At 33.6% G+C, this 11,792-nt stretch overlaps 1 protein-coding gene across 1 annotated transcript; it reads left to right on the top strand.

Annotated features, from left to right (window-relative positions):
- Window positions 1–201: 201 nt before the first annotated feature.
- LOC145317606 (progestin and adipoQ receptor family member 3-like) lies at window positions 202–9,020 on the top strand. Its single transcript, XM_080158750.1, has 8 exons — window positions 202–691; window positions 1,273–1,383; window positions 1,971–2,019; window positions 2,517–2,638; window positions 3,149–3,285; window positions 3,701–3,828; window positions 4,868–5,015; window positions 8,704–9,020. Exons 1-8 carry the CDS (start codon window positions 462–464, stop codon window positions 8,826–8,828), a joined length of 1,050 nt encoding a protein of 349 aa, XP_080014876.1. The 5' UTR covers window positions 202–461; the 3' UTR covers window positions 8,829–9,020.
- Window positions 9,021–11,792: the final 2,772 nt, after the last annotated feature.

Below are 11,792 nucleotides of genomic sequence, written 5' to 3'. Positions count from 1 at the left end.
ACAAAAAATCCTCATGTTTTATGCATTAGCGTCACCCAAAACAATCTCACGTTTTTAACACGGGACTAGATACGGAGGCTTTCCTATACACAGACACTCTGCTCAAGTTTGTTCGTACTTCTCTCGCATAAATTTTCCTTCTCACTTCCCCCTATCACGGAGACTCTTAAATTCCCTCTGAGAGTGTATTGACACAATTAGATTCTACACAGTTGGTTCACAGCCACGGCCAGCTCTGGAATATGCCCATTTTATTTTAAATTAAAACTTAATATTATTTAATAGAGAAAACTTAACTTTTAATAGACAATTATCAAACTTATTTTTTCCCATAATTTGTGCATAAATTGTTGATAACACTTAATTAATTTTGTGATAGTTTATTAATAAGATACCTGTTGTGATTTGTTATTAGAAGATTCATAAGTGAAGATATTTTGTTTGGTAAACAAGCATCTCTGATGGCTCCAAATAGCGAGGACCGGCAGGAGTGCTTGTCAAGCATACCTGAAGGCTACGCGCCAGGTAAGCGTGACCGCCAGATGACCTCAGCCACCTGTTCTGGCTGGATGTCGAGATCCTGGAAGATAGGATGCGTGTTGAAGGTGGATGATGCCCCGAGTTATGCCAGAGAGAAGGCTATAACAACAGGATACAGGCATCCTCTTTCATATGCTGGATGTATTAGAAGGTAATTTTTATTAAAGTTCTAAGTAATATTTCCTTTGATAGTAGGTTATAGTTGGTAATTACAAATGACATGCGAGCAAATTGGTTTGATGTCTGAAATGCTGCTCTTAAGTTAAGAATTAATCACCCAAACTAATTGGTAATGAGTCTTGATCTTGAAGAGTATCTACAAGATTAAAAGTCACCTTAGCCAGTATTTTTTTCACAAATTGAAAACATACTTGTCTATTTTCATTGAATATAACACCTCATGTATAAGTCCACGCCGGGTTAGAACCCCCCTAGAAAAATAGAAAAAATATCCACCCTTATTTTCAATTTATTTTCAAATTAAGGGGGAAAGATCAGGTTAGGGAAAAGAACACTATTCCAAATTAGAACAGTATTCTAGTATGGATTCGAAATCGATTAATATCCGCTGGATTAGAACTAGTTTTCAGCAATATTGAAAATCATAATATTAGTACCAGTTTTGTTTTCGACAACTCGGGGCTAGCAAAACCGGAATTTCTTATAATTCATCGTTTTACTATCCGCGGAAAAGCTGTCAATAATACGATGCGATAAATAACTATTATCTAGTATGTTTTGGATGCACAACGAGACAATCAATATTTGGACCCATCTCCTAGGATTTGTTTACTTTGTGTATCTCATGGAAAGGAACTTCACTACAGAACAGCCTCATAACAGGTCAGATACAAGAGCGTGTACACACTTTTTTGTAACAAAGCTACTCTATAAGTCACGTTGTCTGTCAGTCCGTAACGCTATGGGGCAAATGCGATTTACCCAGCTGTTATTGAAGATAGACGGCTGAAATTTTTGTTTAAGTTTCCCTGTACAGTATAATTTACTTTGACCGTCAGTCTGTTAGTGCTTAACAGATATTGAAAATATGTATTTTTAATATTTCAGAATGGTTTCTTGATTTCTAAGAATTATTGCACATTTATCACCTGAACATCTTCTCGATAATCAATTTTGTCTGTTTGTCCTTCCATGAATTTTAATTGCTTCGATACTTAAAACTTATGGATGTTGTCAGCCTTGTTTTTTCCTATAAGGGTGTGCCATGTTACCATGTTAAGACTTCCAGTCAAAGGGCGTGTAATGAAAGGGTTGTTATTTGTTTTGGTTGTATGTGTTATTAAGTTGGAACATATTACAAAAGTAAGGCTCTGTTTACCTTTAATCTATTCAATGGTAAATTTACCTTTTGAACTTAGTGAAGATTAATTTACCATGTTCTGACTAATTTAAAATCTCTTTAATTTTAGGAGTACTTCAGATCTTATTGCTGTCACCGTACAATTAATCACTTATCAGGTAAACAAATATTACTATTACTATAACGGCCCAACCCCCCCCCCAAAAAAAAAAATCTATTAGGTATATTTTTAATTTGGGGGTTTCAAGTTTTTTTTCGTCCTCCCCAGAAAATGGACCAGAAATGCGGTCAAAATATATAAACAACCGCATGGTACAATATGAAATAATCTATTATCACCAACAACATTTGGCTTAATACTAAGAGTTATAATTGACAACAAAATACTTCAGGCATACTTGGTAAATATTTTCCATTATGGCTTTGAAACCGATTAATATCCGCTGGATTAGAGCCGGTTCTTAGCCATACGGGAAAATCATGTATATATAGAGTCGGTCCTATAACAAATAAATTTCTACAAATATTAAAATAAAAATCACAAAATTAATAGGTACCAACCTGATTTAAATCTTATATTTTTTCTTTTTAATATCCGTGGAAAGCTGTCTATAATACGATGCGATAAATAAATAATCCTCCCCTCAATTTTTAGGTGTGCATGCTGTTCAGCAGTTTATTCCACACATTCCTGTGTCACAGTGAGGCTGTCAAGATCACCTGGCAAGAGGCGGACCATGCGGGAATACTTCTGGCACTCTGGGGCACATACGCCAGGTTCATTAATTTTTTTTATAAGTTTAGCTCTTAGTTTTTATTATTGAAGCTTACCAATCTATGAATGGATAAAGGATTTCTACCTCCAATCTCTGTGTGCATCTGAATCCTAACTTGTGAAAATCAGGGCTACAAAAATACATTTAACGTTGAAAGTAATTACCTAGTTCGGCAGGATTAAAACTTTATCTGAACCATACTGAATGTGGCATGTATTGTATGCATAATGATTTTTCACTCTTGGTAAATAATAAAATTATATACCTATATCATTTTCATATCCGCGGACAACCTTGCAATAAATATATACATACAGACTGAACTAGAAAATGTAGTTTTACAATAAATTTCTTTCTCAATACGGCCCTCACAGCAATTTTTCTATTTTTTTAAGTATCTTTAAGTAATTTTATACAAAAATACAAAGTATATCACAAATGTTTCTGAAACGAATTTCAGGTAAAAAATGAAAGTTTTGCTGTAAAAAAAATTGATGCATTTTTAATTCAGGTTGATTGTCACCAAGTTTTCCTGCTTTCCTATCTCTTTGAGTTTTCATCTCGTGTGCATAACTGCAATATTCACCCTAGTTTTCTTCAACAAGTTTAAATCATTCTTCCTACCTAAGAGTGGCTTTAATGATAAAGGTAATAGTTATTTATTGTTTCGTATTATAGACAGCTTTCCGCGGATATTGAAATAAAAAACATATGCTTAATACAAGTTTTGTTTGTCCAAAAGGGCCAAAGGAACGGGCTAATAAAACTGGCATTAATCTCATAATTTATCTTGAATCTCATAATTTTTAAATTAATATTAATTAAAATAATATTTTTAAAAAAAATGTTAAAACGCAACATGTTTTACAAGGACGTACGGACTTAATGGTAACGATTACAGAGTTGCTAAGCTTTTTAAATCATACCTAACTGCTATAGAATTCATCATGCAAAGTTTGAAATCGATACGACAATTCTAACATAATCAAATAAAAGCTTCCCTTTCAAAAGCATTATTTTTAAATAATAAGTAAATAGGCAATTAAAGAGTTCTTTTTGATAGATTCCTGTAAGCGAGAGAACGGAGTCCAACTGTACCTGTTTCTTGCCCTGTCACTGTATGCAGTGGCCCCATTTGCTCACTGGATCTCCATCTCTCCAGCATTGGCTCAAAATAATGCAAATAGTCAGGTAGTATTATCATCCTTATAAGAAAGTAACAGGATATCTGTCTGTCTGTTTGTTTGTCTGTCTGTATGTCTGTCTGTCTGTCACTGTATACAGTGGCTCCATTTGCTCACTGGATCTCCATCTCTCCAGCATTGGCTCAAAATAATGCTAATAGTCAGGTATTATTATCATCCTTGTAATAAAGTAACAGGATGTCTGTTTGTCTGTCACTGTATACAGTGGCCCCATTTGCTCACTGGATCTCCATCTCTCCAGCATTGGCTCAAAATAATGCTAATAGTCAGGTATTATTATCATCCTTGTAATAAAGTAACAGGATGTCTGTTTGTCTGTCACTGTATACAGTGGCCTTATTTCCTCAATGGATCTCCGTCTCTCCAGCATTGGCTCAAAATAATGCTAATATTCACAGTCAGGTATTATCCTATTATATAAGGTAGTAAGTTTTTTTTGTCTGTAGCGAAGGATCTTGACCACCGTATCGATATGGTAATCCTTTACAGTAAAGATTCTCATTTTTGGGGGGAGGGTATTTACACCCTTTCAAGAAAAAATCGTACCTTAAAAAAATTATCCCCTCCCCCAAATTTTTTTTTCATTTTACTTTTTAAAACTTAAATTGAAATGAGAGTGAGGTAAGTCGGTTTCCCAGTGTGCCCCTACTAGATGCTTCTAGGTGCGTATCTGCTTTTCAATGAACAGAAATAAAGTTAAAGAAATGAGGGGAGAAGAGTTAAATAACTGTAGACACTTCTACACCATCAAGGTTTAAACTTTAAAAACATTAGGTACCAGTGTAATTTATAGTCCAGTGTCCCCTCCCTCCCTGGGTCAACGCTGAGTGTCTACTCCTGGCCGTTTTTTATGATCTTGAAACACACAACTTTCAGCTTTGGAGGACTTATAAAAGAGGACAGGAGAAAAGAAATCAGAATCAATCTTACTTTGAGATTTATAAGCATTGATCCAGTATTATTTTGTGTTGATTTTTAAAAGTCAGTATCATTGTTACTGTAAATAGATGTGGCATTTTATTTAGATGATCCAATGGATGTTTTTCCCCTACTTTGTTGGCGGCTTGGGCCTGTTTTTCTACCTGAGCAGGGTTCCAGAGTGCCTGCTGCCATGTGGCAGGGTGGACATATGTGGAGCTTCTCACCAGATATGGCACATGCTAATTTTTGCAGGTATTATCAATATATTAAACATATTATAGACATTTGAAATAAAGCTAAGTAATATTCTTTACCAATTATGCTAAAACTAATTATGGGTAATTGCGTCTTGTTTTCAGCAATAAAACACTTTTGCGATTGGTCGACGATTGTAACTTTTTTTTAGATAGAATATTGCATTTTTGTAAAGGTAATTGAGTAGGGTTTAGTAGGAATATCTCTTTCTACCTAGAGGCCTTTAGGGGTACTTTGGCTGGGGGTATTTTTCTTTATTTGAGTGGTTGGGGGTGTCAAAACCACCCGAGAAAATTGTTTAAAACCATCACAGGGCCAGGATTACATTCCCTGTGAAGAGTAAAGCCTTATCGGTTCAGTGGTTACTGAGATCTCAAGCTTCAGACAGATGGACAGACAACAGACATTGTTCTACTTTGTATTACAGATAATCATATGACACGAAGCAATCTACTATGTATAACATGTATTGTATTGTAAATAAAAGATTAAATAATGAATGATGAATATAAGACTGATATGATTGTTTCTCAGGGATCTAAAGGGATAAGACAATGATAAATTGATGTACATCCCCACCCAATGATGATACACAATATCACCCCTTTTGTAAATTACAAATAGTGGTTGAAACGTTTGGACACTCAAATAAATCAACCAATCTAAATTCTACAAAAGTCCTGAAAGTTGCTACTAAGCCAAAGAATAAGAAAATGTTATTATAAAACTTTGGGTACTAGTGTAATATACAGCCCAATGTTCCCTCCCTCCCTGGATTGTTCTAGTTTACTGTGTGTTATGGAACTGTCTGTCTGTTGCCTGCATTTCTTGGTTTTTAAAAGTATTAGTGTCCCAATAGCCTAAAACCTTTTTTGCAACTTGTGTTTCAGTCTGGCTGTTTACAAGATCTTTCGTGACATGAAATATATTTTTTTCTCTTCGAGTTTAGATTAGTTTTTAAGAAGTGCCTATGTTGCAATTTTATTCATCTTGTGCCTGTTAATAAACCAAGACAATTTCCAATTATTACGTCAAACTCCAGTCGTATCAAACAGAGAGAGAGAGAGGGGACAATGGGCTGTTTATTACAATAGTCCCCAAAGTATTATAATAATGTTGTCTTATTGGTAATATCTTCTTAGAAATATTTTTTTTTAAATTTTTTTATAAATGAACTCTGGCCGCGGCACTCGGCACCCTTGCCTGCATAGCCGCAGCGCTCGGCCCCCTTGCCTGCCTAGCCGCAGCGCTCGGCTCCCTAGCCTAAAACCTAACCTAAAATAGTTGTTCTGTCGGGGGGGGGGGGGGGGGAGTTTGGTATAAACATTTTCAAAATAAAAAGGAGGAGAACGTCGTCTTATTTGTTGGCTTAAAAACTTTGGGAACTTGTGAATTGTGATTGGTTATTTTACTAAGTTGAGTGTTCAAACGTTTCAACCACTTATTTTATGCTACAGAAAGAGTAATTTTGTGTATCATCATTGGAAATGTATATCAATTTATCGGCCATTGTCTTATCCCTGCATATCACCAGTATTTATATATCTAAATGATTGTAAGAAATATCCCGAAGTAAAGTGCACTAACATTTTTTAAACCCCGAGCTTGAATGGTTCTATTCCTGGAGGTTATAGGAAACTTTGTCCGCATCCACAAGGGAACGAATCAACGTGTTCTAATGTTTATTCAAAACAAAATAATTTTAGTTGGATAGCTATTTCCAGTGTGGCTTCGAAAACGATTAATATCCGTAGGATTAGAACCTGTTCTAAGCCATACTGAAAAATCATGTACAGCATTGCATTACAGACAATTTTCCACGAATAATAAAGATACTGTTTTTTTTGTTTTAAAGTGCATAATAAAAGGCAAACTTTGTGCTTAAGAAAAGATTGAAATAGCAGAAAATAACTTTAAGAATCTGACTAACAGACCGACGGACTATTAAATTACATACTGGATGCTCATAAATAAGGTAAATCTTCCCTCCAAAAATTCAGCCGTTTAACCTGAATAACAGCTGAGAAAATCACATTTTCCCATGGCGTTACAGACTGACTGGCGGACGACAGGCAACGCAAATTAATGAGAAGATTCGCTACTATAAATTGAAATTATTAAATCAACACCCAACACGTGTATGGAAAAGTAAAGCTTAATATTTCTCTGCACATGTATTTGTATGCCTTGCAACGTGACTTGAGGCCACTAGGCAACGTGTCTAGAACACACAGCGGAGGAGGCCTGGCCTCTCAGGGATATAAAGGGATAAGACAATGCCTGATAAATTTATGTACATTCCCAATGAAAATACATAAATTACCCCTTCTTTAGATTACAATTAGTGAGTGAAAAGTTTGGACACTTAACTTAATGTACCAACCAATAAAAATACAATAAAAGTCCCCAAGGTTATTAACACAACGAACAAGAAAACGTTATTATAACACTTTTGGGGAATAGTGTAATAAACAGCCCAATGTCCCCTCCCTCCCTGCTGGCCTCTGTGTACAGACAAGGAAAATTCAAATTTGCGTCAAGATCTTTGTTAGGTATTGTTTCACTGTAATTCAAAATATTTTCCTTTTAATTATTATGTCATGGAGAACTTTATTTCTTCATAGGTAAATAAAATTAGAATATTTTAATTATTAACAAAATTATTGGGTAATTTACAATTTTTAGGATTTTATTCGTACTGAAATATTTGTTTTATTTGCTAATCTGTAATAAAAAGACGCAATGCAGAATATTTTTAGATTAGAAGCGTCTCGATAATTATTAAGATTTGTTAATTTTTGTATAGAAGTAACGTTATATGGCGGGAGTAACGACATTCCATAAAACCGGTTCTTAGGTATACTGAAGAACATTCTATATCGTTTAATATTATAGATGACTTGTTTACGAAAAGAAAATAAAGCTAGTATCAAACTTGGTTATTTTAGAGGCTAGGGGTGAAACTATTTTTGGAATGAAAATATTGAATTAATTTTATTGTGTTTCTACTTGCTACTTGATGACATTACTGTCCTTGTTAAAAGAGAAGCTTTTCTATAATCTTTTTGTCAATTTAAACGGATGGGAATAGTTTTATCGATTTAAAACTTTGCATGATGATTCCTACAACAATTAGGTACGATTTAGGAAGGGTAACAACTCTATAATAGTCAATAGAAAAACCCTATGTAAAAAATGACGATTTTTTCCTATTTGTCAACAAATTTTTTTATGTTCGCTTTTATGGATGTTGTGTCATCCGTGTTTATTTGGGGGGGGGGGGGGATTGAATCATCATATTTATGCGTAGCTTGCAAACAGAAAAGTTTTCCTGTACTTTTCATAGTACGATAGAAACTTTATTTGAGATTTCAGAAATGTATGAGCCACTGTTTGGGCTTATTAAATATAAACGCTTAGAGCCTTTTCATTTCCCCTTATATAATTTAGGAGAAGAGTTCAACAACATGATAAAGACATTACATATTTAGGGAGGGTTAAGTACAATAATAATCGATTCCTTCTCTTCGTGTATTTTGGGAGAAAGAATCACACTAGCTATACAAGATTTAAATTATATTTAATCTAAAAATAGACTTTTCTACTAAGGCATAATTGTTAAAATGAGCGCAGCCATTTTTAAATATTGGCCTGTCCGCTATACTTACTGTATGTCCCTATTTAGGCATGGTATCCTGGTATGAGTTGACCTGCTGGATGTCTGCTACACGCCCACTCACCTGTCAAATTAACCTGGATCATCTGACCTCCAACAGTACGCTGGCAAGTCTGGCATTTATGTACAAATAAACATATTATATACTAGTTTCATTCACTATCATATTAGCCAGAACTTAAAAAAATTACTTAAAATATTAATCTCTTTTTAACTTTAAAAATTGTAGAGGCGAAGAGCAAGTATGAAATTTTAGGTGAGATTTATTTGCCCTGTTGCTCAATTTTATGGTTGTTTTTATTAATTCCAATGAGATGGATTCTAAAGAATAGGATCGCTGGTGAAAAATCCTCCAAAATCACATAAAAAATCTACAAAAATAAAATTAAATCGTATGTTTCTATGATTTTATTTCATTTTTGTAGATTTTTTATGTGTTTCTTCTGAGGATTTTTACAAAAACAATTTTGCCTCAATATATTACAATCACTAGCTAAATTAAAACTTTGAGTTTTTAAATGATACAATAACTCAATGATAGCATAATACTTAAAAACATATAAGCTTTAGCAATATTACTTATCTATCTCATTATTTAATTAACTGGTTATTTTTATTTAAATTCTATTTCTTTTAATCTCTATTATAAAGTAAAGGGATCTCTGTGTGTCTGTCTGTGTACTGATGTACCACTGAACCGATATGGTTCTCCTTTACAGGGTAGCTTCTCATAGGTACTGGGAAGGTTTATAACTATTTTGGGGGAGGATACAACCGCCCTTCTAGGAGAAATCGCCTCAAAAAAAAATTACCCCCCACCCCCCCAACAAAATTACTTTAGTTTTAAAAATCTAAAATAAAATATTGGGTAGTTGATTTCAACCCCCCCCCTCATTTGCCCCTAGAGGCCTTTAGGGGGCGTAGTCGCTAGTTAACTAATAAGTTATGACTAATTACTTGTATAGTTTATTATTATTTTTATTTATTTGTTGAATTTAGTTAATTTTTATTGACTGTGATAGCGAATGTAATTTTAATATTATATTTGTTGTAATCGAGGTTAATTCAGGGATCGGCAGCCGCGCGTAAGCCTCGTGTAAGCCTCAGTGAAATCTTCATTTTATCACTATAAAATTCAGCTGGATGTATATAACTGCTCTTTAGCAGACAATCCTTCTTTCTAAAATTTCTTTTTCTGCTTACAAGCAGGTTTAAAACTGAGGCTTATGCGCGGCTGAGACGCGGCTGCCGCACCCTGGGTTAAAGGACTAAAATGATACTTTTTAATTTTGCTGGATTGGCAATTATTTTTTTAACCCTAAAAACCAAACGAACTTAGTTGACTACGGATACGTAAATGAAATAGGTGTAAACCTGTGATGTTCATGCATACTTTATTGACAATTTGTATGGAATAGAAAATGATTCAGAGCCGTGAAGAAACATGCATTTCTTCTATAATGTCATAGACAGTTTTCCGCGGATACGGAATTAAAAACAACAAAAAAAGGTCTTTTTAATAATATAAGATTTTCTACGGCAGAATTAAATCTTATTCGGAGCCTTTATAAAAAATATTTTTTTGTATTTACTGTTCTGAGATTATTTAAATATTTTTCTTAATTTGTTAATGCATGTTATAATGCATAATAATATCTTAATTAATTATTATTCTGTGATTTAGAGATTAGTATTATATTTAGAATCATATATATTATATTTCCTCATAATCATAATAAATCGTATATAAACCTTTATTCAAATATTTAATATTTCTTTAGAATGAAAATGATTTAGATCTTGTTATTTAAGTTGTACTGAAATAAGGTACCTAAGGATAAAAAAATTATTGCAAAATATTATGTAACAAGTATAACAACATCCATAAAAATGAAGCTCTGAAACGGTAGGACAAACGAACATTAAAACTTGTAGAGTGTCAGAACTGGATTATAACAGTTAGCGTATTAACAAAATTGTAGGGAAAAATGTTGCAAATTGCCTAAATACAGAAAACGGTTTAAGGACATACTTACACTTTAAGTACTTTATACTCTCATTATATAGTTACTACGCTTTCTAAACCGTACCTATCAACTACAGGAATCACCATGCCAAGTTTGAAATCGATAGAACATTTCTAACATGCCTAAATTAACAATAAGAGATATCCCTTACGGACGGACTGACCGACCCTAATTATAGAAAATGAAAGCTCATGTTGCCTACTCGTTGTACTTGAGCAAATAATAAAACTTTATGTCCAGCGTGATTTGGAAAAAAAAGATAAACATAGTCACAACTTTTTAGAAGCAAAGATTTTCTAATATTAGACTCTGCTCGTCCGTCCATAACGGATAGTTCTTGATAAAATAAGTATGTTGTAATTGTTCTGTCGATTTCAAAATTTACATTATGATTCCTGCAACACTTAGGTACAATATATATATATACTAGCGGCTTCGCCCCTAGCCTCTAGGGGCATTGCCCCAAGAGGTGATAAAAAATTTTTTTGGCGAAATTCGTAAAAAGGACCAAGGAAATTTTAAGGAAAAAAAAGGATCAAGGAAATCTTCAGAAAAAAAAATGGGATTTTTTTTTTTGGGGGGGGGGGGGGGTTAGGGGTGTCCCACCCCCCCAAAAATAGCCTAAAATCACCACAGGAGCAGTAGGTATATTTCCTGAAGAGTAGAATCCGATCGGTTCAGTGGTTATTGAGACAGAAAGATGGACGGACGGACAGACATCATTCTACTTTGTATTATAGATAGTGTAAGAACTCTATACCTAATTAATTTAAGAAAGTCCGCTTTTAACATGACTATTTATTAGCTTTTTTGAAAAAGAAATTTTACATAATTGATTATTGAAATGTGGATTACTGGTACGATTAGGTATGATATTATAAGCAAAGCTTCTCTAAAATCAAGTATTAAATTTTAGTTTTTCCTATTAAGCATCCTGTATTTAAATAATATTGGGGATGGATTAATATGAAAAAATAAATTAATATGAAAATAAAAAAATTAGCATTAAATAAGTTGTTACTCTACATTTGTTAGTGTTCGTATAAGGGGATAATACAATGGTTAATAAAT

Source organism: Acartia tonsa, chromosome 4 (genome assembly GCF_053477335.1).
Source record: "Acartia tonsa isolate MP-2025a chromosome 4, ASM5347733v1, whole genome shotgun sequence".
Classification (NCBI taxonomy): Eukaryota; Metazoa; Arthropoda; class Copepoda; order Calanoida; family Acartiidae; genus Acartia; species Acartia tonsa.
The sequence above is the reverse complement of the archived record's forward strand: the minus strand, read 5'-3'. Positions and strand labels throughout refer to the sequence as shown.